The sequence below is a fragment of the Lepisosteus platostomus genome, chromosome 13, assembly GCF_059453375.1.
Source record: "Lepisosteus platostomus isolate fLepPlt1 chromosome 13, fLepPlt1.hap1, whole genome shotgun sequence".
Lineage (NCBI taxonomy): Eukaryota > Metazoa > Chordata > Actinopteri > Semionotiformes > Lepisosteidae > Lepisosteus > Lepisosteus platostomus.
Genome location: NC_142623.1, coordinates 3,414,828 through 3,440,180, shown reverse-complemented (window position 1 = coordinate 3,440,180; position 25,353 = coordinate 3,414,828). Strand labels below are relative to the sequence as shown.

At 44.6% G+C, this 25,353-nt stretch overlaps 4 protein-coding genes across 6 annotated transcripts; 1 reads left to right on the top strand and 3 right to left on the bottom strand.

Annotated features, from left to right (window-relative positions):
• Positions 1-647: 647 nt before the first annotated feature.
• eif3i (eukaryotic translation initiation factor 3, subunit I) lies at positions 648-7,385 on the bottom strand. The gene is made up of 11 exons (XM_088602601.1): positions 7,234-7,385; positions 6,649-6,741; positions 6,322-6,409; positions 5,696-5,761; positions 5,210-5,359; positions 4,708-4,835; positions 4,044-4,154; positions 3,550-3,639; positions 2,460-2,533; positions 1,703-1,795; positions 648-977 (listed from the first exon to the last, which is right to left on the bottom strand). The coding sequence occupies exons 1-11, from the start codon at positions 7,234-7,236 to the stop codon at positions 896-898; spliced, it is 978 nt and encodes a 325-aa protein (XP_088458727.1). The 5' UTR covers positions 7,237-7,385; the 3' UTR covers positions 648-895.
• Positions 7,353-10,048, top strand: tmem234 (transmembrane protein 234). The gene is made up of 5 exons (XM_088602607.1): positions 7,353-7,471; positions 7,845-7,996; positions 8,236-8,302; positions 8,534-8,626; positions 9,320-10,048. Exons 1-5 carry the CDS (start codon positions 7,459-7,461, stop codon positions 9,409-9,411), a joined length of 417 nt encoding a protein of 138 aa, XP_088458733.1. The 5' UTR covers positions 7,353-7,458; the 3' UTR covers positions 9,412-10,048.
• On the bottom strand, positions 9,728-21,119 carry dcdc2b (doublecortin domain containing 2B). Of its 2 annotated transcripts, XM_088602599.1 has the most exons (12): positions 20,979-21,119; positions 19,381-19,741; positions 18,632-18,683; positions 14,504-14,574; positions 14,002-14,133; positions 13,165-13,308; positions 12,609-12,648; positions 12,311-12,379; positions 12,044-12,230; positions 11,632-11,735; positions 10,862-10,921; positions 9,728-10,774 (listed from the first exon to the last, which is right to left on the bottom strand). In XM_088602599.1, exons 2-12 carry the CDS (start codon positions 19,653-19,655, stop codon positions 10,652-10,654), a joined length of 1,257 nt encoding a protein of 418 aa, XP_088458725.1. In that variant the 5' UTR covers positions 19,656-19,741; positions 20,979-21,119; the 3' UTR covers positions 9,728-10,651. The 2 variants fall into 2 exon arrangements, with proteins under 2 accessions (XP_088458725.1, XP_088458726.1); XM_088602600.1 differs by lacking the exon at positions 20,979-21,119 and having other exon boundaries at positions 9,728-10,771; positions 19,381-20,289.
• On the bottom strand, positions 20,669-24,525 carry iqcc (IQ motif containing C). Of its 2 annotated transcripts, XM_088602603.1 has the most exons (5): positions 24,220-24,518; positions 23,735-23,878; positions 22,340-22,694; positions 22,140-22,261; positions 21,120-21,310 (listed from the first exon to the last, which is right to left on the bottom strand). In XM_088602603.1, exons 1-5 carry the CDS (start codon positions 24,259-24,261, stop codon positions 21,275-21,277), a joined length of 699 nt encoding a protein of 232 aa, XP_088458729.1. In that variant the 5' UTR covers positions 24,262-24,518; the 3' UTR covers positions 21,120-21,274. The 2 variants fall into 2 exon arrangements, with proteins under 2 accessions (XP_088458728.1, XP_088458729.1); XM_088602602.1 differs by lacking the exon at positions 22,140-22,261 and having other exon boundaries at positions 20,669-21,310; positions 24,220-24,525.
• Between the last annotated feature and the right edge of the window lie 828 nt (positions 24,526-25,353).

Genomic DNA, 25,353 nt, shown 5'->3' with positions numbered 1-25,353 from the left:
GGCTCCACTACAGTGGAGCCGCTGTAGCAATGCAGCTGTGTGCAAACTCTGATATTAGAACACAGATTGACCAAAGGAAATGTTTTCTGCAGTGTTAGAAATTAAGCTGTGATTACACAGGAGCAAAGGTGAATTTCCTTAAAGCTTTATTCTCCTTCTGGAGTAAAATGCTTACAATTTCGGTTTTCATGATACAAAACGCGGAAAACTAGGGCAATCAGCAAAGATGTTTACTTTGATTACCTTACGCTGCAAGGCAAGCAACTTTCTAAATGCTCATATACCTGGGATTCCAGCATTGCTCTTTTTATATGAGCGTTATCCTACACATTGTGATACATCTCCCTCTCAGCTCATCTCCCCTTTCTGAATCCCCAAAGAGAAAAGACAGTACTTTTCTCATCACCCATCTCCTACACCGACAGCTCAGAAATCACAAAACAGCAGATATTCCGCTGCCGTGTTGCTGAATCTAGACCAGCCCATGAATAAAAAAAACAACTTGCAACCAGCCACATAAGAAAAAGCATCAAGTGCATTCCATTCAGAAATGAGCTACATGTAGAATTTCGTATGACAAATGTGTCCAAAACCAGAAACAAGCCTGTTGTCCTACCAGCATGACATGATAATACAAGAAGGCAAAATGCAACTGAAATTCAGTTTATTAATGAACATTAACAGAAGCTTAATTTAACCCCTTCTGCTTCCATTCTGAACAAGGCATGATTTTCCCCCGAACGCAATCTAGTCCAAAGGGGCATAGTATTGAACGCCATACTGAATCTGAATGAGCCATGGAGAATAGTTTCTGTCACTGCTGGATGCATTATTGAGAATGCACTGCTTTTCACGTTGAGTTAACAGAGAGGAATCAGCCTTCCACATGGCTGCACTAAACCTCAAACTCATACTCAAAGTACTGGGGGTCGAAGTAATGGATCCTGACGTAACCATCTTCACCACCACTGCTGTAGCTGTGAAGAGACCAGCAGAGGAACAATTTCAGGGCATATTTGTGCCAGAGACGACGACAAAACCTGCATTGTCTTTCCAGGCTACGAGGAACAGAATCCTCTATTTAAGAGCTTCTGTAAGAATTAACTAGTGTCTTCATCTCCAGCCCTTGTGAGGTCAGGCATCACATGTGCACACACCCTCACATAGGTACCCACACGCCCGCATGCATAGACCCACCTGTGCTTTGGCATTCCAGATCGACACCAGCATTTACAGTATTGCATTGTCATCATTCCGACTGTCTATGTATTACGTTGCGCAACCACGTTATTTTGTCTTCTGTCCTATTTGTGTCACTGTCCATCACACTGTAAGGTTACCGACTCAAGACTCTCCCTGGGCTAAAATCCAGCCGTGCCCTGCCCACCAGGGGGAGCCAGAGGCGGGGTTTGGGGTTCATTTTCTGGACCTTGTGATCACAGGCTTCAGTCTGTTTTAGGACTTGAGTGTGTTGTAGCTACAGAGTCAGACTGTCTCTTTGCCGTGTTTTTCTGCAAAGCCCAGCCCCTTCACAGCGGAGTACTTGCTTACGTGGCAGATGTGGGTTTGACAATCCCTACATCTCACGAGCAAACCTCACGGCAGCAGCGATACTCCTCGGAGACACCGCAGGTCACCTTGTGATGTCACCATTGTTCTGCCTGCTGTACTCGAACCCCTGCGCAGAGGTTAAAAGCCTCACCTCTTTCCATCCGGATGGAACGCCACACAGTTGATGGGGCCGAAGTGTCCCTTCACTCTGCCGAACTCCTCTTCAAAAGCCGCGTGGAAAAACCTGGGAGAGGGACACAGGGAGAGAAATCTCACAGGATCTGGCAGAGGGTCTCCATAAGCATTGGAACATGACAATCACTGGCCTGTCCAACCTCCAGAAAACACATGAACAGCACGAACCGAAACCTTGCCTTCTCAGGTCGAATTTCAAAATCGTTCTTGTTCCAATACTAAAACGTGCTCTAATGGCATCTAATTTTGGCTGAAAAAAGGTATTAAAGCATGCTGGCTATAGTAGCTTTAAAGAGGTCAGAGACATCCATGTTTTGACACTCTGCAAGGTTCATTCTGCCCATCCGGAAAAGCAGCGTGGCTGTCTTACTGGAGCCAGGCTGGTCACTGTGGCTCCAGAATCAGCCTATCCGATTAATGTCTACTCAAGTCCAAAGGTGCTCGGTCCGCTGCATGCTGCTGCGAGACATTCTGGTCATCATTACTGACCAGCATGACCCAAACACATCACTGACTATAGATTAGTGGCCCGCAGACACCACTTTAGCCAAGACTCAAGGCACACAGAGAAGATGAAAACAGCATGGCCAACCCAGCATTCCAACCCTATCCGCCGACATTCACTTTGAAAGGCAGAATGGAACTCGGTTAGACGCTCTTAAAGGCGTTTCCCTCTGCAGTTGTCCAGATGCAGGTTGGCCTTCTGGGCTCACCTGGCTTCGAACTTGCCAATCCTGGTGGAGGTGGTTGTGACTTCCATGGCTTCCTGCCCTCCTCCCATCACCACCTGAGGACAGACACACCAAGAGCCATGCTTGAATGCTGACAATCATGTCATTTCAGACGGAATCGAGCCCAGGGCCAGAGCACCGTGGATCTGCGCCTGTGGCTGGAAGGTTGCCGGTTCGTATCCCGCGGCCGACAGAGGAATCCCACACCTCTGGGCCCCTGAGCAAGACCCTTAACCCCCAACTGCTCCAGGGGCTGACCGTGCGCTCTGACCCCAAGCTTCTCTCCCTGTCTGTGTGTCTTACGGAGAGCAAGTTGGGGTATGCGAAAAGAAATTCCTAATATGAGAAACTGTATTTGGCCAATAAAGTGATCTATCTAACCAGTGCACCACCATGCTGCCCAGATTCTCAATTAACATCTGACAATCGGCTCCGTGTGCAGCCGTCACAGAAACGCACCACGTCACCGAAAACGAGGGCCGCTCAGGCATCAGCCCAGGCCGCCTGCATGCAGGACACCGGGCTGTGACAAGCGTGAACCTTATACTGCGCACACACAGCCGAGCACGACACGCTTCCCCGAAACAAGCCTGTTAGACCGCCTGGCAGCGGGACTCCAAACGTTATCCGATGTTCCCGGCAGCGATTCCCATGAAGGATGCAAGAGGAATTGAGAAAACGGCCTGCTCTGGTTCCAGACCACATCAGGAAAGGACAGAGACTCACTGCTATTACCTGTTCTTCATTGTATTCACGATAGGCAACATGAGCATACACCCCTGACTAAAACAGGACGATGAGACACTGGGCAGATCCCAGCGCTATAGGCTGGGATGAATTTCTTGAGGAGAACTCGACTGTAACGTGTAAAAAAAACAGATCTGCCTACAGGTTTAAAACGATCAAGGTTCCAAGACAAGTCTAATGCCAGGGAGCGTTCATTTACCAGCCAGGGGTGGGAAGAGTAACTTATCCAAGACCAATGTAAGCGCGAGATCCAGAGAAACTTCCGCAAAACAAAAAAGTGCTGTGGTGTGACTGAAAGATGGTGTTTAACATGAAGATCTCTTACATGGTCCATGATGGGGGAAATGGCGGCGGAGTTCACCGGTCTCTCTGTCTTGAAGGTTTTGATGTGATCCAGCGACGTTGAATCAAACAACTGCAAGAGCAAGAAACGGAACGCCGACGAATGAATCTCTGAACTTGCACCGCAGAAGCAGTGAGAAATTCAGGGGATACAAACGTCTGTCACCAGGAACTGACGGGCCTGATTGCACTGTAAAAACAAGCACTGCAAGCAATACTCTTCCCACTATCTCAGGCTTGTACCGGTAGTTGTGAGAGAGGAGAATGAAGTGTCCCAGACTGAAAAAAGCAAGTACTTGGCATCAGAATGTATGTTGTCTGCCGCTGGGCTTTAGCCAAGAGCTGTGCCGACTGGCCCTTGTTAAAACACTGAAGCACCAAAACGCAGAAAACAGACCGAAATCAAATACATCCTTTCCCTTGACTCTCCGAGTGAATTTTCCCCACCCCCCTCCGAGTCAAGCAGGCCCCTACAACCTTGGCCGAGTTGTCCTTCGAAGCGGTGATGACCATGGTGAGATCCATGGACGTCTGGATGTCGTTGATCTGCTTGGTGTGCTCCTTCACATTCTTCAGCACCTCTCCTGACTGCGGGGGGGACAGGAGAAAGAAGAGCACTTGCCTGACATCATCCTGAACAGAATATGGGTATTATTCCACAAAGCAGGAAATCCATAACTGATCTCTTGATGTTTAATGCCTCTACTGGGATGTTTAATAATACCAGCCCTGACACAAAGACGCAGAGGCAAGGGGTTCCTCGGTCATTCAGAGCTCCTGTGGAGTGACAATCCTGGAAGACTGTACTTTTCTTAAGGAAAATGGGAGCATCCAGCCTTCTGGGATTGTGAGCTGGAGCCCGATTAAAAATCCTTAAGACTGCAAAAAGAGTTTTCACATTCCACCACCATACGTAGAAACCGGGGAAGAAAATTAGCACCTCTGTACAGATCATGGGAGCACATGTATGATATATACAGGACATTCAGAGACCGATGCCTTTTGCTGGTGACTTTGTCAACATTTTGTCAAACTAGCTAGATTTATACATTTTTTGACTCATTCACCCAGTCCATAATGAGTTACACGCCAAGTGAAATCAACTTTTAATCCCATTCTGGGAGGTCGGAAGGCTACGCACCTTGGCACTGAACTGGTTAATTTCTCCATTCTCGTGCCCAGCGATGACGAACTCGCCCAGGGGACCCCACACTGCGCTGGTGATCTTTGACTCGCTGCACGGAACCGACACGTACGGGGTGTTGTCCTCTGAGGAGAGAAAGCAACACTGCCCGTGAGCTTCGGATAAGCACAGAGAACCGCAGTTGAGCCGGTAGGCATGCAGAAATGTGTGCAGGGAACTGCGCTCCAACTGAGCGGTCTGATCTGTGACACAGCAAACCCTTGACGCTTATGCAGAGAGGCATGTTGGATTTTGCAGCGCCAAAGTGCTGTACGTGCAATGCTACAGAGAAGTTATATGTTTTTCATTGCACTGCACAATTATTAGAGATTCGCACCTACAGGACCAGGTCACCTGCTGTGGGCAAGATAAGAACAACGGTCCATCAGCACGCCGTTATAGTGCTAAAAACAAAAAAGTGCAGTTTTCGGCCATCGGAAAGAAACTGCTGGTGGCTTACCGATCTGAGATGGGTCTCGGAGATCAAAGAAGTTGAGGTAACACTGATAACCCATCTGCTTGTCTGTGGAGAACATGATGATGTTCCCGCTAAAGTCGAAGCCACAGGTCCTCACCGCCGAGCTAGTCTTCAGAAAAGCCAGCTGTTTACCTGCACAGACAAACACTTCAATGTCAATAAACCGGAGCAGGAACCACAGAGTGAGGCAGCAGAGACCTGTAACAGCTTGTGATGATGGCCAGTGATGCTGTACCTGACCTTCTACAACAGGTGGGATTCATGCACAGTGACCCATCAGCCACTGCAGGACCAGTAGCAGAGAGACCCTGAAAGCAATGAGAAAAAGCAGGGCCCAGCCAATATACTCAGCACAAACTATCAAGACCCAGGACTGGGAGACAGATCTACAGCACAAGCATTACCGCAATGCAAAAAAAAAAAACCCTGAAATTAGATCGAAACTGAATTCAAGGGAAAAGTACACACCTGTCTCGCAGTCCCACAGACGGCAGCTGTTGTCTGCAGAGCCCGTCAACACATTTTTTGTGTCCCCTGTGTCCTCTGGTTAAGGCTTAAAACAAAGTGACAAGGAGAACAGGCACAGATGTCTCCCCAGCACAGGGCATCTCCACGTACCCACTGACCCTCCACACAGCCCCTTGAAAAACTGCCGAGTGGTCAGCTTCGCTCCCGGGCAGAAAAACGACTTGCAACAGAGAGGATTCAAGACAGTAAGGAGCATCACCAGTAACTGAAGCACACATGTTCCCAGCACAATCAGACGTGCTTCCAACTGCTGCAACAGATCGCTGTGTAAAAAAACAAAGTGCCTTCTTTTACTACTTTTAAATTCACTGTCCACAACAAGATCCACGGTGTGGAGTCTCGTCAGACGCCAGAACCTCGGTTTCAAATATAACCAGCACGTCTCGATGCAAAGACTACAACTACCGCCGCCAGAAGGAAAGGACCTGCGTCAGTCCCAGTGTTGCTTTTAGACGAGTAAGAAAACCCCAGGGGACTCTACTACTGGGAAACAATTCATTGCGGTTTTTCTTGACGGATGCAAGTCTGAAACAACAAAAGATTGAAACTTCTTTGCAAAAGGATACAGTCCACGTCCACACACCACACGGCTCCAGTGTGCCCATTGTAGGTGCCCAGCCTCTCTCCGTTCACCGAGTACCACACGTTCACCACCTGGGCACAACACCGCAGAACACAACCGTAAACACCACGGCAAAAGCGTCTCTCTGCAAGCCGTCGAAATTAAGACGCAATTTAGTGCAATTAAGACGGGGAAATCAGGGGGAAAATGATCGAGTCAGGCAGGCAAGATAAGAAAAAACTTGCATTAAGGTAAAATTACAGACTTCTCCCCAATGAGCGACGACAGACACCAAAGGTAAAAGAAAAAAAAAACTCAAGGAAACTCGTACTGTGTCTTTAGCCACGGAGAAGAGGAGGTCTCCTTCTCGGTTGTACTTGATCTGTGTGATGGACCGTTCATGGCCCTGCAGAAGAATGGGTTTCTGAAGAAAAACAAGAAGGGCAAAACCGTGAGAGGGAAATAAGACTCACGATCACAGTTCACCGCGAACGCTCTTGACGTCTGCCCGGAGGTCAGTTAATTCCCCATCGTTTTTCCTATCATAACGGGTTGTCATCTTGGAAAGGTTAACGGGTTTTACCAAATCAACTAAAACAATGTGTGAGACAAGGCAAAAATAATCCAGTGGAAGCGCTACTAGTTGAATGAATCCAGTAAACTTTCCACTCCTTAAAACGAACGACACTTCAACTGGCACACAGCAAGGATCTGACAATTTTACATTATGAACGGGATTTTAATTCCACTTTATAACTTCTTTAAAATATCAAGAATATCCAATAACAGGCTGAAGCACATCGTCATGAATTGAAAATCCGCCTCCATAGTTTCGGCTTGGCCACCCTCTGGTCTTGACTAACGCAGTTTAGATACCGATTAACGCCCAAAACAGCAGATATCCGACTGGACTCACCATCTTAGCTCTTTTTAGTATCGGATTGTAAATCTGATCCCTTCTGCTGATTATTTGTTTGAAATAATGAGAATGAAACAGCAGGCTAGTAAGGCCTTAAACAACAGCGTGCGCCACTACACTACACACCCGGCTAAAAGGAAAGAACTACTTCCTGGGTCAAAGTTGAAAAAAAAAAGAGTCACGTGACGTTGCCAGGTTTTTTTTTTGGTGTGGCGAGTTGCTATGGTATCTTTAGGTGAGCCGTTTTCATTTCCTAACAATAATCATGTTGTAATTTTAGTACATTTAATAATTTTATCAGAAGGTGGTGTAGGATGCATTAGTTCGGGTTTTAAATGTTCGATGTTATAACCCGAATTATAGTACATGGCTGATACCGTGACAGAGGCATAGTGTTGTCATACTGGTAAATAAACTATTGTGAAAACGACATTATTTGTGCAAATAAAATGTCCAGAACTGAAATATTATTTTATATGGTCCTGGGATTCATGACAAAGACCCGCTCACTTCACCCGCTTCCCATAGAAACGTGAACACGTACGAACAATAGTTTTTTTTATTAACCAGTACAATTACTGTCCATGTTTTGGCCTTTCTTCTTACAGCGGAAGTGCTGTGCCTGTGTGTTGTGTCTGTGCTGTGGGGAGGCACCAACCCTTTCCTGAAAAAGGGTACTGAGGGCATAGAAAGAGTTAAGGAGTGCAACATTGTCCGGCAGGTCGTAGCCGAAATTAAGTTTCTGTTCCTCAACGTCCAGGTGAGCCCTCTGCCAGCGTGGACGCGTGGCTTTGTCCAGCCCTGAGCACCTTGTGAAGCTGACATCACTCTTCAGTTTAACTGTTAAAAACAACAAGTCCTGTTGTGTTATAGCTACAGGCGTTGCAGGGACTAATTCAGTTAAGTGTAATTGGTAAACTATGCATTTTTTTCAACCTGACACGTATTGCTTTCTTTTAGATTTTATTTTCCATTCCTAATTTGCTGTTTCTTTTTCAGTATTTGGTGCCCTTCCTCTTAAATCAAAGTGGATCAGTAGTGTATTATTGTACACTTGCCACCACAGGTGAGTATGATCTGAGTATTTAACACATTCCAGTAACCCAACAAGTCATTTTAAATCCACAAAGGCACAAAAGTTAGTGAAGATGTTGCTTTGTGTGGTTTAGTTAATATTTTTATAATAGCCCATGTTTTCATTCATTAAGTTTTCCCTACGCCCAACTGTATTTTACCTGGTCCTGTCGGTTTGTTCATTTTCACCCTCTAAGTCACCACGGTTGTTCTCTTTCAACAGATTTGTCACTAGCTGTGCCTGTAACCAACTCTCTCACCTTCCTGTTCACACTACTTACAGGAAGGTTCCTAGGTGAAGAGTTGGGAGGAAAACGTGAGTCATTGCCTTTTGCTTGTTTTTAACACCAAAGATGTTTTTTTCTTACATCGGAAGGGGATTTATGAGAATCGTATTCCAAAGATCTAGAAAACACCCCTGTTAATAAAAATCTTAACATGCCATCCAGATTAATTCTAATCTGAAAACGTTCAATTACTACTTTGGTTTTGGTGGTGGCTCTTTCTTGGACGGTGGATAACTTGGAAGTATACAGTATGTAGGAAAACCACGTTACGAATGAATGGAATAAAAGGTATTATTGCCAGGTAACAATACCTCTCGATTGAATGAGTTTAGCTTTAGGATGTGGACGTCTTGAAATTAAATATGATTTCCTCCTTGCTAAGGAAGTTAAATGTCAGTACTGCTAGTTTTAAGGTGTGGAAATTAGCTGACTAGGCTCTTGTTAAAACTCCTGTCTCATACTACATGCAGTAATATCTGTGAGAGACGCATCACTTCTCCATTTGATGCTAAGTGTCCTATCAGGTGCTATCTTGCTGGTTGTCAAAAGAGTAATAGTCTCCTGTTCTTGTCCATGGGTGGGCCAGGACTAGGTGGTGTGGGCCAAGTTTAAAGAGACAAATTTTCACTTTCACAGCAGGTTGAAAACAAGCAGGATGATAGCCTGTACCAGATTCTGCTGTTTGGAGGGTTCTTGAAAACTGCACTCTGTTTCTTTGGCAGGAGCTGTCTTCGGAATGTTTCTCACTATGATTGGCGTTACGTTATGCGTGGCGAGTTCTGTGGGTGAGATGACCCAGAATGACCAGACTTAAAATAGATCACAGGCCGTCTGGAAGAAAGAGGATAATATGGATCGATAATACACCAATGGGATCAAGAATCTGAAATGTTGCATATGGAATTGAGGGGCTATCATCCACCAGGTGGTTCTGTATAATAACTTATCAATCCAGCCTTTGTGTGGTCCTGCTTTCTTGCACTGGAGGATCTGAATGTGGACGTGGAGTTTCTCCACTTGTATAGCGTCAAACCCAGATACCATAAAAAAAAGGAAAAACTGCTACTTGAACAAGTTTGACAAAGGAGTCACTTCTTGCTGCTCAGGAAATTCCAAGTGAAGGAAGACTATTTGTTACAACAACAGAAATGTTTAATGCCTTTTTCACATCATTTATCAACACAGCTTTAAAGGTTTTCTTTATCCATTCTTTTCATTGTATAAATATTGAACTGTGTTTTTTTTGCTCTGTACAAATATGAGCCATTGTGTCAGAATGTTTTGTTCTGGTTTTGTTATCACCCAGGCTGAATAGTGGGTAGAGAGTAGTATTACTCAACTGTGATGTAGAAACAACTGACCAAAATGTGTGTTGCATATTTTGGGAGACTAAATCTCAATAAGTGGTGAATTTTAACAATTTAAAAATAAAATTTGGACACTTTTTGTAAGACTGGTTTTAAATGCAGCTCATGAAAAAAATAAAGAGGTAAAGAAAATTCATACAATAAAATGATGAAGAAAATTGTGATATTAAAAGCATATATATACTTCATCATATTATTTTATGCTATGACTTACACCATTATAACAGGAAATACTTCCAATTGTTAATGATATACATTATGTTGACTTGCATTAAACAAAATATAGATACAAAAATGGTCACATATCCATAATCAGAACTACAGAATTAATCTAGTCATGCAGGGAGGCAAATTAAAATGTATAGGCATTATTCAAACATTGTACATTAAAACAAAAGTAATGCTATTATAAATCAAGATCTAATGTTCATGGTTTCTCTATTACAAGATGAAGTTGATAATAGCAGCCACATTACTCTCGAAAGGTCCTTACAGTTCTATATCATATTTAATTTCTTATTACTTTCTGATATAAAATGTAAAAAAATACAGCAGTTTGTAATGAAGGCCGAGTCCTAAATGGTTCTTTTCCTTTTAAAAAGGCACAGATTGCATTGCTTGTGTTGCACCACAGAGTATTATTAAGGCTTTTCAGGTTCCGCAGTGTGCAGGGGGCTGGGGGTCTTTTCAAGCCTCTTGTCTGTGGGTAGACACGTAGCTTGCTCTGCCAGTGTGTTGTCCATCGCTTAAATCTTGTGAGTTACGATTTTCTGCAACAGAATCAGCTTTGTTTTCCCAAGGGGTCATCTCCTTAACCAAAGGAAAAGAAGTACCTTAGTTAGTAAAGTTAAACACAGTGATGATTTGAGACTTCTCAAGATTTTATCTACACCTTACCCGATTTTGTTGGTGATCATTTTCATTTATTACTTCATCTTCAACCGTCTCTGCTACTCTCTGACAAATACAGAATGAAAATAGAGATTAGATTAGACTTGCAGGCTGTTTTCTTAAGTCTTTCGAAGTAGCATGCCTTCAATATTTGGTCTCATCAATCTGAGCACCAAAGTGCCATTATATTTTTAAGGCTATTAATTTGGCTGACGTTTCTCATCGAAGCAGCTTATGTTTCTTCCCATTTACAGCTAAGCATGTTGGGAGTTTTCTGAGTTAGCACCAAGCTCAAAGGTACAGCAGCTGCAATATGAGCTCGCAGCCTTCCAGCTAGTCCAGCCCCAACCACTATTACACACTGCTGCCACAGCTGAGGTGTTTCATCCATGTGGTAGTAAAATTACAACAACTGAGCTACTGTGGTGTTAAAAATTGAAATTGAAGCTAAAAGAGCTCATATAAGAATTCCAGCCTGCAGTTTACAGCAAACCTGTAGTACATGGAAGTCGGCTCTATAACAAGCAACTTTCCAATCGCCTCTTATCCTTTTAAAAACCTCAGAAACAAATGGTCAGCTTCTCTAAACAGCTAAGTGTCACGTAGTTCTTGGCAGGGTTCACCTGTTGCATTTCTTACAGAACACAACGTGAGCATTCGTTTTTAATGTCCCTCTCTTATTTCTCTGATTGGCATGCGAGTCAGCGCTGGTACGTCCTGCCTGTCGACGAGGAGGGCCGTGTGGATGTTGGCGGAGGCGCAGTAGCTTGCGGTACCTGGTCGACAGGGAGCTCCACGGCGGTGTTCTCGTCTTCCGCCACCTCTGCTGCGTCTTGCACCTCCCGCCTCACGCGGCTTCCTTTAAAGACCCCCTCCTCCCCTGCAACACACCCGTCATCGTGCTCTGTGAGTCGCCCCTCTCGTCACGAGCGTCTTGGAAGACGTAAAACTTAACTCGAGCACGTTTTAGAGTCATGGCTTTGCTTTCTCTTCCCTCCAGCAAGAAAGGCCAAGAAATACATTACAGAAAAATGAAACAGTCTATTGACAGATTGTTTAGCCAAGTGTATGTTGTAAACTTACACTGTAGTATTTATCGCAAACAACCGAAAGGACACAGTAGCATCCATCCACACCGGAGACTCTGCGGGTGTGCAGCGGCTGTTTTGCTCATTAACAGGTACTCGCCTTCTTCCTTCCTCAGAGGAGGGGGTTTGGGTTGGTCAGTTCTCTTCTTCCTGACCCTGACTGGTTTGGCATAGAAGATGGAGTCTTCTTCCTTGGCGTTCTTCCTGGGCTTCCTGCGCACGGCCCGGTGCGCCACCGCATTCCCGTTACTCTCATCCCCCGTCGACCTCACTCGCCGGCCGTCCGACTGCAACACGCAGAAGGAGAGTGACCAGGGCGGCCCTGGGCGCTGAGCAGGGCCGCAGAAGGCACGAGAATGGGCTTTACCTCTCCAGGTGATTCCAGCAGGCCAGGGTCACTGTACCCATCCTGTGGGACACTAACTGGTTTCCTGTACTGGCAGAACGAACAGTGGGACTTGAGTAGCACAGCCCTCAACACACCAGAACATCCTGATTGCACAAACACGCTTGTACTCACTGTGCCTTAAACAGAACCTTTAAACCAATTCTGAATTGAATTTAGTCTCTTCTTTAAAGTCTTCAGGGTTCATTAATGCACTTCAAGATCAATGCAAAAATAATAGATTTTTACAACATGTAAAGTTCTACAAAAGATGGCCTACCTCCTGTTTCTTTGTTAAGAATCTCCTTCCTGGATGGCTTCTAAGATAGAATAATGGAAAAAGATCCATAAAAACAGCCTGACACATTAGAGAAAGGGTAACTCACTGTTTTGTTACACAATTAGCCTCCTCTACAGCACTTACTCTCTGCTAGCGCACGTTTATCTGAAAGGCAAGGCAATTCTCCTACTTGAAGTCAGCTTACCCTGACACTTTCTTATTCAACCCCATTTCATAGAACTGTGGGCCCATGCACATTATTTCTTGGGACCAAAAAAAGCAAGAAACAGTGCAGTATTGCGGGGTGAATTGGAGTACTTCCATTTAACCCGGCACAGGACTTTGATTCAGTGCTACGGTGAATTGCACAATCGCTGATTTGAAATCTCTGAGGGGCATTCAGAGCAGAGCGAATTAAGTTTCCTTGCATGTCAAGATAAGGAGCAGACTTTGCTATTTTCTTGAAATCTCCCTTTCTTGGAATTTCTACTACAAATGCAGAATCTTAATTTTCATATTCCCCAGTATAGAGCTCGTTATGCTGTGTCCTCCCTACCTGAGGTTGTGCAATGGAGCCTTGGGCACCAGGAGCTCCACATACGGAAGTTTCTTGAACTTCTCACTTCCTACAGCGACATAGTACTGTCCGTTCTCCAGCTCTTCGCCACTGGACACAGCGTCCCCCTCCAGCGTGCACAGTCTGCAGGGGGATACAGGGCCACAGCCAAGCAGGGCAGTTCAAAACGCAAGATCAGCAGTCAAAACCTGGTGAACACCGCCACCTGCTGCCCAGATCTCACAGTGTTAGGAAAATCAAAAGCTGGCATTTAAATCCTTACACTTATCTAGCACTTTTCTGGACACTCCACTCAGAGCGCTTTACAGGTAATGGGGATCCCCTCCACCACCACCAGTGTGCAGCCCCACCTGGATGATGCGACGGCAGCCATAGTGCGCCAGAACGCTCCCCACACACCAGCTCTCAGTGGGGAGGAGAGCAGATTAATGAAGCCAGTTCAGAGATGAGGATTATTAGGAGGCCATGACTAGTAAAGGCCAGGGCAAACTGTGGCCGGAATATTGGGGTAACATCCCTACTTTTTTCCCCTTCTTTTTCCAAGAAACGCCCTGGGAGTTGTAATAACCCCAAAGAGTCAGGGCCTCAGATTTACGTCTTATCTGAAGGACGGCACCTTTTTTCCAGTATAGCGCCCCAATCCCCGTTTGGAGATTTGTTTTCTTATCAGTATTCAATTTCTTGGTTTGAAAGTGTTGAACACCATTATCTTATTCTGATAACTTTTCACGGACCCATCTCACTTCTCTCGGAGTCGGGTTTATTTTTGGAACCGCTACCCATATTCCCATTCTCCGCCCGGCCCCTCGCCCTGACCTCCGCACTGCGCCAGTTCTCAGGTTGGCTCGTTCTGTAAGCATGGTGAGGATACTCCCCCAGTCCTGAAGCATGTTCTTGGGAATGATTAGCCGGAATGGGGGGCACAGGAGATCCCCGTTTCGAAACACACTGTGAAGGGGAAAAAAACAGCAGACTATTAGCTTACCTCGGTTTCTCTGTTGACGGGCTCCTAAGGAAACACAATCCATCCGTTTTCAAACTGTGTAATCCAATACAGGATTGTGGGGTAGCTGGAGCCTATCCCAGCATGCAACAGGCACAAGGTGGGATTCACCCTGGATGGACAGCAGTCCATCGAGGACAGACACAGACAAGCACAAGCAGAAGCACGCACTCACGGCAGGGTCAGTCATCCCAGGAGCCACAGCTGCATTGCAACAGGAAAACCTCCATATTATTTCGACAGCCACTATTGACAAGGCAGTAAACACACAAATCTAACTTGAGTGTAGGTATTTCAGACCTTCAGATCACTTACTGTATGACAGATGGCATGTGTATAGTCTTTCTCCATTTTGCAGACACATTCAGTCGGTAGACTGTTCTTACCTGCAACAGAAGAAATGTGAACCCCATCGAAGCCAAAGGGAGCTCACAACCAGAGTCCGTGCATACATTTAAATTCCAAAGGACAATACACATTTATTGATTACATGAAATAGGAGTGCTAAAGGATGATAAGCCACACAAGACTATCAGAATTAAGTGTGCAAAGGCTAAGTAAGCAAAAACCAAAACCTTTTAAAAATGGAAGCTGGCCCTGATGTGAGCGTGTGTGTGTTTGTCTGCCCTGTGATTCTGGATGAAGTAGCAGGGAAAAGGTTGGATGGCCATGTGGCATAAAGTCTATTACTTTCAGTTAAAATACAGGTCTGCCCGGGTCTATGACTTGAACCTGAACAGCAACTTAACTCTTAGAGCACTGGTCACTGGAGTTGATCTTTTAACACAGGAAAAGAGAGTGCTACTAATCAGCATTAATATTGCAAAACAATATTGTTATGAAGTGTCTTAAAGAATCCAGATAATAATCATACTCTTACACTTACATAGCACTTTTCTGGACACTCCACTCAAAGTGCTATACAGCTAATGGGGACTCCCCTCCACCACCACCCATGTGCAGCCCCACCTGGGTGATGTGACAGCAGTACACATCAGCTATCAGTAGGGGGGATAAGACAATAATGAAGCCAGTTCAAAGATGGGGAATATTAGGGAATTATGATTGCTAAAGGCCAGGGACAAGTTTGGCCAGGTCACAGGGGTAACACCCCTACTCTTTTTGAGAAACGCCCTGCGATTTTTAATGATCACAGAGAGTCAGGAATTCGGTTTTATGTCTTATCTGATGGACGGAGCCTTTTTTACAGTATAGTGTCCCCGTCACTATACTGGGGCATTAGGACCCACACAGACCACAGGGTGAGTGCCACCTGCTGGCCCCACTAACACCTCTTCCAGCAGCAACCTGAGCTTGCCCAGGAGGTCTCCCATCCAGGTACTGACCAGGTTCACACCTGCTGAGCTTCAGTGGGCTGCCAGGAGCGAGTCGCAGGTATAAGCAGATAAACTGCTGGCAATAACACAATACACAATATCACAGATAAAATGAGAAACATCTGGGTAGTGTCAACATTTCCAGCTTCAATGCAAAGGGATGTTTGCTGAGATATAGGGGTCCCAGATTCAAAGCAATTGTAAAGTTACTTTGGCTTCACTTGTTTCATTACAATATTATTATTTTATTTTTTATCACTTGAAACTAGGGCTTTAAAGAACAGAACTGTTTAATACTGAGTTAATTGCTGAACAGAGCTACTTCCTGATCCACTCTCTTTAAACATGATCTCTTCTGATTGCACAGCACACTATAGCACACGGGAAACACTGGGTTAGACGAGTGATGAAATCTAAAAAACACACTGCCAGAGGAAAAGAAAACCCCTTTGTAACTTTGCACTGTTTACATGCACAACAGTTAAAAACAATGTTGCCACTTTGCTTGAAGGAGCTGGGCCACAGTGTTTATTTCAAACACAAGAGGTGTAGGTATGGGCTCAAACAAGTCTGGGCATGCATAGCTCTCTAATAATCAGTGCAGCCTTAGTTTTGTTCTCCTGAAAGAATGGCTGCTCTTCGGTCTGTGCTGCTTGGGGCTGATCTCCACTGCAGCTCCCACAGTGAGCTTCGCCCCAGCAGCACAGTGCCCTCCAGCCTCCTGCTGTCCTCTCCTGTCAGGGGGACCTGCCCGTGCGGCCGTGGGGCCGTTGCCTGGGTAACCAAACCCTCAGTTGCCACGTTGACCTTCTCCAATGACTTCTGGCCAGTAGTTTTTCCCACGGCTGCTCTGCCACGCCTCTCTCTTGCCAGGTAGGTCACGCGTGTTCGGTGCCTGCAGTCTTTCATTACGGGTAACAGTTTCTCCTTGCTGTGGCCAAGACTGACACACCTCAACCCTGGGTGGCCACAACGTCCAACTCCCAGACCAAAACTTCCTGTGTGAAACAAAGCAACTGCCTCGCGACACTGAAACTAAGGAAACCTAACAACATGCAGGGCGTTCCCCAGAGAAACTGATCCAGATTAAGTGTCTGCTGTAATTTAGGACACCTTGAGGCTGCGTGGAAATCAAAGTGTGATAACTGAGGTCTGAAGAGCTCCCAGGAATGTCACCTGGAACACAGGTGGCTCTGTGAGAGACATCATCGGAGCTACTGCAATCCTTTCAAGTCTGGGCTAACGTTCAAATCACAGGCATGCTAACGGCTGCAGAGGCGTCAGAAGAAGTGTCTTCTGTGCTCTCAGCTCCCATTCTTCTTGTGGTTTCACTCCTAAGTTTAATTAAGTTGTGAATATCTGATTCTTTAAAAGCGGCCATCCGTAATGACACCAAGTGACACCAGAACCAGAGACTCCTGTGAGGAGCTGTTTGTCTCAGAATTGCAGCCGAATTCAGACACTCCTTATTAATACCAAACCAAGACCCCCAGAGCAATCCTGGAGGAACAGAAATCAGAGAGTGTGGTGGCTTGATATACAGAGCTGTTGCTGATGCATCTTCAAATTTAATAAGCTGCTTTACATTGTCTTACAAAGTCCCCAATCATATTAATCTTCCAGGTCACTTTTAGCCATCTTTACTTCAGGCAACATGCCACACAAACATTGCTTTATAAAAGAAGCAGTGACAGAGAAGACAAGGAATGAGACAGCCTTGCGCAAAAATACGACACAAGAGACAAATGAGCTTGATCTCCAGCAGCTGTTGTTGAAACGTCCGTGATTAATTTCGCATCTGTCTGTAGCATATGGAAGCGTCGGGAATCTGTGACCAAACAGCGAGCTGTGAGGAGAAGGTCGCTCCAAAGCATATGCGTGCCTGTTTTAAATGAAATCTCTCTGCGGCATGTTTTCAGACAAACACAATACTTCTGACGGTCTGCCCATATGGAAAAACTAATAACATGAGCTACTTCTTTGTCAGACCCAAGAAGATTCTCAATAGGATGGTGAACTACAGCTACAACAGATTACTATCAATAATGGGATAGCAGTTTCTCATAAAAACGGTTCAGCTAAACTGTTCAACTAAAACTTTTGTTGAGATCTCTCCCCACACTAACCATTTCAAAGCTGCACATTGGCCACATTCAGAAATTTCTTTCTTTTCTTTTGCTATAGCTCTTCTCCTTAAATTAACTTATTCTTCAGTCGGCAGCATCTCACAACAATGTCCTGAGACCTTGCTTGGTGAACTGTGCTTGGTGTTTTTTTCTCAAGTCTTAATAATACAAGGTGGCAGCAAGGCTAATGCTGTGTACCTTGGTATAGAAAGCTATTGGTCTGAAAAATCCCGATGAACAATTTTTTCTTTTCACCATTAATGTTATACCCTTAGGCCCGAATCAAGTCAAGAACCTTTCCCCCACCTGTCAGTCACAAATTCTAAACTCTACAATTCCTGGCATCTTAATCTAAGTAAAGAAATCCTACCAGCAAACAGAAATCCAGATGTGTACGTGCAAAGATTGGCAGAAGAGGCAAAGTTTTAATTTGATCTCGGCCATGGTTACCAGTGTAACTCCATAAAACATTTCATCCTTAATCCTAATCTATTAATACTGACAGAAACAGGCAAGTGTTCGTAGCATTGACCTAAAATTAATGACCAAGCGTCTGTATTTTGTGAGATTTCATTGTATCACTGTAATGAATGTTCCTTTCTCGTTTCGGATTTACAAATCTGTGTGCTACATTCCCATCCTGTTAGGGTCAATCTCACTGTATGTTATGAATTGTTTTAAGGGCCGCTGTCCTTGAAAATGGCTCTTTTGCAATATAAATGGACCAAAAGACCACTCCCATTAGTGCTACGTGAGTATGACAGACCTAAAAACTCAATTTTCTACTTGGCTGATCAAGGCATAGCAATGGACAACACATGTACTGCTTCCAGCCAAATCAAGGCATGTGGTCAATGTGTTTCAAGGCTGCACATTGACCACATGCAGGGAATTCCAGTCTGCCATTTATCTTCGCAATCACTGACTGCACTGAGATTAATAAGTAACGTCCTCAGTTTCGCCTTAAAAAAAACGCTTACCTGTATCTCCTCACTTCTCTTTACCGGCTTTTTAGACCCTGGGTTCAAATAGCTACAAATGAAAGAGAAACACGTTAAAAAAATCTCTCCTACAACTAATCATTAAGCTACAATGCAGGTACACAAATGTATAATGAAAGTATTAAAAAAAGTAACAAGTGCTCTCCCGTGTGTCAGTTGTTTCCAGCTTTACCTCTGAGGTTTACTGTACCTTCAGGATCTGGACAGGTACCTTATTATACCTGAATGTCAAATTTGTAAGGTCAGCGGTAAAATAAAAAAAAACTAAATAAAATTAGAAATAAATAACCTTGAACATTATAGTTTTCAGATGGTCACATATCTGGTTTTCCACGTACTTTATAATTCATAGTAACTACATGTGGGAGTCGGACCTTTCTTTCCTCCTTAACCCTCTTAGATAAGCTTTCCTTCACTTTCTCTAATGCATTTTCATTCAGCTCCCTTTCTTCATCTTCTACAACCCCCGGAAGATGGAAAGAAATCAGAAGCATTCTAATTGATCAGTATAATGAAAACAAGGTGACTACTTAGGCTGCAGCATGGTCCAAGTTTAATAATATTTCATCTTCAGGGAGATATCCCAGGAGGGTCCTGGATGTCACTTTGGACTAAGAAGTCTCAGATTACAGGTTCCTTAAGAAAAGCATTTGGAGCCGAGCACCATCACAATGTTTTCAGCCCAGAGATGAAGTGAGAAAGCCTGTTCAACGCGGCGGGGTACTCACTCCAGCCTCTTGAACTTCTCGAAGCCCGCGGCCACGTACTGACTGCCGTTCTGCAGGTCCTGGAGCTCGCGGACCCGATGACCGTCCCGGGGCGTGTAGAGGGTCCTCACGGCCGCCGGGGCCTGGATGCTGTGGGTCACCTCGTTCAGAAACGACTCGAAGGTCAGGAACTGCTTCTGGTTCACCACCAGCTTCCTGCCGTTGAAGAACGGGTCCCCGTTCTTGTACACCACCACGTTCTTAGCCAGTGGGAGCACGGTCCCGTTGGAGGTCATTTTCGTCTCCCACCCCCCTCGCTCCCCACCTCGCAGTTTCACAGGCACTCCGACAAAATCTGGCTGTTACTTTCCAAGTATGAATGCTAAAACAAAGACGGAACAGAGGAATTAGAATTCTAGCAGCAAACACCTTTCTAGGTTTCTGGTTCCCTGGGCTCTCCTGCCTGGTCTGTAGTACAGGACTGCGCTGTGCTGTGAGTATTTCCTGGTTGCTATGGTAGCAAGCACAGCGAAGGCAGTATTTGGAGGCCGAGTCACCTACACCACACACACACACAACCTCCTCAAGGCTAAGTCAATAAGATAATCTCCACACCTCACTCTATTTTTCTGTGTGGCAATGCGGCCTCCTAAAACACAAAGCCGCCTCTTTCACCCCGGCCAGCGGCTGACAATTATGTGCCACTGGACAAAACAAGCAGGACAAATGGCTGAACTCCAGGAGCCGTAAAAGCAAATAAACCAGAAGGAAATATGAGTTTAAAAAAAGTGTTTTGAAAAGAGGTTACTTGAAACTCAAGAACAATTAAATCCTATAAAAGACCTTTATGTGTAACTCTATTCTAGATGAGGAAACTGTGTGACGATTTAGCTGTGACTAAGAAAACTGTGCTGCTCGTAATGAACATTAAGCCAGCAAATGAGAAACGATCTGGATCCTATTAGCCAACACCTCCCAGAAGGGCAGCTGATCCCTATGCAGTAGAGGATTTTGTTAACATGCAACAGAGAATGCAACTGGCTCTTTATGTGCATGAAGCACAGTAAACAAACTTATTTTCAATCAGAATCTGCACAACACAAAGGCTTTGTCAACATTGTAAAGATACAGAATAAAACAAGCCTGCTGTTATAGAGATATCAGTGAAAGGCATATTTAAGAAGCAAATATGGAATATTATTGACAATATCAACGCACAGGTTCACAAATCCTCATTACGTTTTTAAGAGCAGGGAGAACAGGCTGTAAATAATCCAGCTATGAACCCAATAATACAACAACTAAGATCTACTGGAAAAATAAACAATTTTATTATTTTCAACAAAATATGAAGCCGTATGACTTACATTAAGTGAAAGTGCGGGTATCATGAAGTGAGATTTGAAAAAAAAATTATACATTATTTACAGAAAATTTGCTCATGAAGAACTCTAAAAAAAACAGTACAACTTCCATTTTCCAGTTCACCAAAACATGCTTACATCATTAAATCACAAGATTAACCTTAACCCATAAAGCTATGGGTATGTAAGGCTAATGGTACAAATGCAGAATTAAGCTTTGCATTAAGTTACTTTCCTTTTAGGCTTTGTACTCACTGGTCACTTAAAAAGGCGTATGTTTCCAGCTTTGTGTCAGCTGTCAGTATATCCCATCTAGTATCTAACGAGGTGGTCTGAGAAGCCTGAGACAATTGAGCCAAGTGCTCTTGAACATCTCACTGGTTTTGAAAACCATGACCTTTCCTTCTGGGGAAACAAAAGCCACATAGAAGGAACATCTCCCCAAATCTGAACTGTCTGATGCCACAGTTTTCCACAGCACTGAAGCTCCTGAATTCTGTCCGAGTAATCAGTCTGTCCGTAGATCAACAAGTGACCTTCATTGTTCACGGTTACGGCGTTCCCAGTCTCTGCTTCAGGACCAGATACTAAAAGAATTGAATAAAAAAAATGAAGATCAACTTAGTTTAGCTTTTGTCTTCAATGATGGAACTGAATGCAATATAAATGTGGAGATAATCAAGGGAGCAGTAGTATTAAAAAGAAAAGGCCTGGCTGTCTATCATTAAGATAAGGTTTTTTAAAAGAATAATTTATGAAAATTTGAATTTCATAAATTATATATCTATAATGCAAATATATATAGTAAAATCTAAAAATGTTGGATAAAGATTCTAAATAAAATGAATAAAATATAAGTGACTTTAAAGCACATATACTTATCATTTTTAGCATTTGACAGAACTTAAAAGTACAGTAAAATGTGGCACCAGCAATCCGTTTACTTCTCTTCTATACCAACAATGGAGGAAATGTGCGTTTAAGGTGTCGTAACAGACAAATAAGTTCTGGATCCCGAAATGAAGTTGAAACAACTGAGTTTATTGCATGCAAGGAACAAAAAGATCAAAGTATTATAGGTACAAAACTTCCAGTTTAAATGGCAAACTTCAGCCGTTTCTGACGCTAATTGTTACCATGGTAATGGGGGGAGGTCACCTGTGTTTGGACATTCCCAAGACCTTGGCCACTTTGAATGGGCGGTTTTATCTTTCCTTAGTTAGGGGGTCTCTATCTTGCAGTTGGAATCTCTTTATCAGTTAACTCCCATCCCTTCCCAGAACTTAAAGGTGCTCAAGCACCTGGAGTGTCTTGTGTCAAGAGACGTCTTCGTGCAGAAAGAAATCAGTTAACCCCCTTTTCACACCCTACATCTTTCTTCGAAGGTCATGACACGTCCTTTGCAGGACGACTCACTTTCTTCCGACTGGCTATCGCCTGCTGCAGCCACAGCAGCTCCATCGCCAGGTCGTTCCTGCGGAGCCGCAAGCCCTCGCGGGTCGTGGGCATCTCCCTCCTCTGCAGCCGGTCCCGCGACTCTGGAACGGGACAGGGGCCGCTCCTTACACTCCCGAAACTGGCTCAGGCGCCGAGCCCCGCGCAGCCAGCTCGCCTACCTGCCCGAAGGACGCCGGAGCCCGCGTCCAGATCCACGCTGTCCCGCGTGGCTGTGGCGTCGGTCCGACTCCCCGACTGTCTCCCGTCCTCCCAGCCTGCGAGCCGGCCCGTACTGTCCGCCTGCGGGCCGGCTCTCGCCTCGCTGTGCTGCCCCACTGCCCTGCAGGTCTCCGCGGGGGGGGCGGGGGCAGCGGGATCCTCCGGGGCCTGCTGTTCCCGCGTCCCGGACGCGTCTCTCTCGGGCTGCAGCACTTCAGTCGCTGGGCCCGGCTCGTTCCCGCGGCTCCCAGAGCCAGGTTCCGCCCCAGGCGGGCCTGCAGCTGGACCGTCCTGGCTTCTGGGCCTGGCACCTTTCTGTGAGAGAAAGCCACCGCGGCTGAGGAGGCCTCTGTCTGAACTACTGCTGCAGGAGACTCATGGGGAGCAGCACCTGGAGAACACTGCTGGGTCAAGACACACACAGAGCAACCTCCTGCTCCTGCTTGAGGACCTTGATAACTTTCCAGTTGTAGTACAGTGGGCTTACAGAACTGAGGAGCCAGAACATCTATGAACTGGCTTCATCACTCCCTTCTCCTCCCCAGTGATAGCTGGTGTGTGGCAGGTGTACTGCCATCGCATCGTCCAGGTGGTGGAGGAGGAGAGTCCCCATTTCCTTTAAAGCACTTTGAGACGTGTGTCCAGAAAAGCGCTGTATAAGTCTAAGAAATAAATAAATACCAGCTTGACTACAGGTGAGGGGGGAGGAGTAAGGCTTTCAAAATTGGAAAAAAATGAAAATTTTAAATAATCTAACCACAGTGCTGACTCGAGGATGGGAAAACAGTTTGTAATTTTATAGAATGATGTTTGGTGACATTCTATCAAGCCTAACAGAAACATTATTTATAGCATAGGGACCGCGGTCTGCCAATATTCATTCCAGTTCAAAGCTGTCAGTTTACTGAACTTCAAACAGTGTCTTCCCAGCTTGTTCGCCGTTATATCTGAGTAAAAAACTCTGAGATGGAGATGAACTTCTGGAGAAAAGACACACATGTTAAACATTGCCATAATGAGCATATTTGTCCGAGGGCTAAATGCTTATATTTCAGGCAACACACTTGAATGAGAGATACCAGTTATGAATCCCATGCAATGTCTTAAGGAGATGAAAGCTGATCTAAAACTACACCCCGAATAGAAAATCAAAATAAATTAGCCTGTGATGATGAACTCGGCTAAAGAAAAAAACAGAAGAGAGAGCTTATGAACTATGTCTGCACATACAATCACAAAACCATATCGACTTATTCATATCAAAACTTAATATCAAATGGGGGTACTTCGGAGATGAATAATTTTATCTTTATGGAAAAGCAATACCAATTCATGCACAAGCACAGTTTACCCACCTCATATGAGAAACCAGGGACAGGTATAAGGTTCCCATGCCATTCTAGATGGCTCAAATCTCCATCTATCTCTCTGACAATTTCTTCATAATCACCCCGCAAACTGGAGAAGTGTCGCCGGACAAGGAACCCGCGGATGAGTGCCTGTTACAGAGAAACAAACCCGAATTACCTGGTGGTTTTTTTAACAGAATTGCCGATTTCGTCTAGCTCTGACTCTCTTCAACGTGCAGAGCTTAAAGGACACGATTAAAGGACGACATAATGTGGTTTACTCTGTCTCGTTTAACATCTACCGTGAGAGACAGTGACATTTCTTTTTCGGATACTGGCTCTACAAAGTTAATAGAGACATCGTCACGAATCTTTAAAAAGAACCTATCGATTACCTGAAATTATTTTTAAGCGAAGAGGCACACAGAAGAAAGAAACCTTGACTATAAGAAGAACCTAATAACAGAAAGACAACACAGTGTTAGGCACACCTGAAACACTGTCAAGCGGCGCTCCAACTCCGGATTCTCCATTTCAAACGGTCCGCAGGAAATCACATCGTAGCAACTTCCTTAGAAACGGGCTACACTTCCGGCTGGCAACAGGCCGTCGCTGTCAGAAAAGAATTAGGCCATGTACTGTACTTCTGCTATTTGTGCTTCACATAAAAAAACAAAAAGGTGTGCTACGTGTGTATATATCTCTGTTATTGGTGATTTGTAATTTGCTGCAGTTTAATTGTAGGTTACATTGTGTTCTTATATATTTGAATTCTGCTACATAATCCACTTTATTTGCCCAAATTGAGCATAATGAGGAATCGCTTGGGAATATCCTTAGAAGACAAATCCCAGTATCATGTAATACCCCTGAACTCCTCCTCACAAATTTACGGTTTAGTCAGAAGACACTGGAGCAGACGGGTAGATCACGGGGGAGATATTGTCGCTTGTCGCTGTAGCGATAATTTTATGTTTAGTGTCATGTGTTAATACACTTTAATAATTCTCCCACCCACCTTTATTAAAATTGTTAACAGTTATTCCGTCTCAAAATGGCCCAGTTTCAAGATTTACAGTTAAATGACCTGGAATTCAGCGAAGACCGAACCAACAACTGACCATTTACTCTTTTCAATCGAAACGCACTGCAAGGCCTTTGAACTGATCCAAGAAGGAAGTCGGAGTGAGATAATAATGTTGTATTATTCTATAACTGCGCTGTAGGCATATGTTGCCACCCGATTCCCTAGAAAATCCTTTTCTTTCCTTTGAACATAATGAATAAATAACTTGAAATACAAGGGCACAGCTATGGATAGCCTTACAGGTTAAAAGCAGTTTCAGATTCTGTCGTTAACAAGATAATGATCACCAATGCGAGAGTTAAGGACATTGCAGGTGTATCATCCATGATGGGAAGAGACACATTTAAACAAAATGGCTCACTGTATTTAACTGAAGGTTTCTTATTCACATTTTATTTTGCTTATGTATAATGGGAATAAATAATCTTCCGCAGATCCTGATTCCTGGCCTAGTCTTTGGCGGCCTCTTGTGGCAGGTCGTTCGAATAACAGTTCCTTCACAGTTCGACCTGCAGGAAGCTTAACATTAAGCACATTT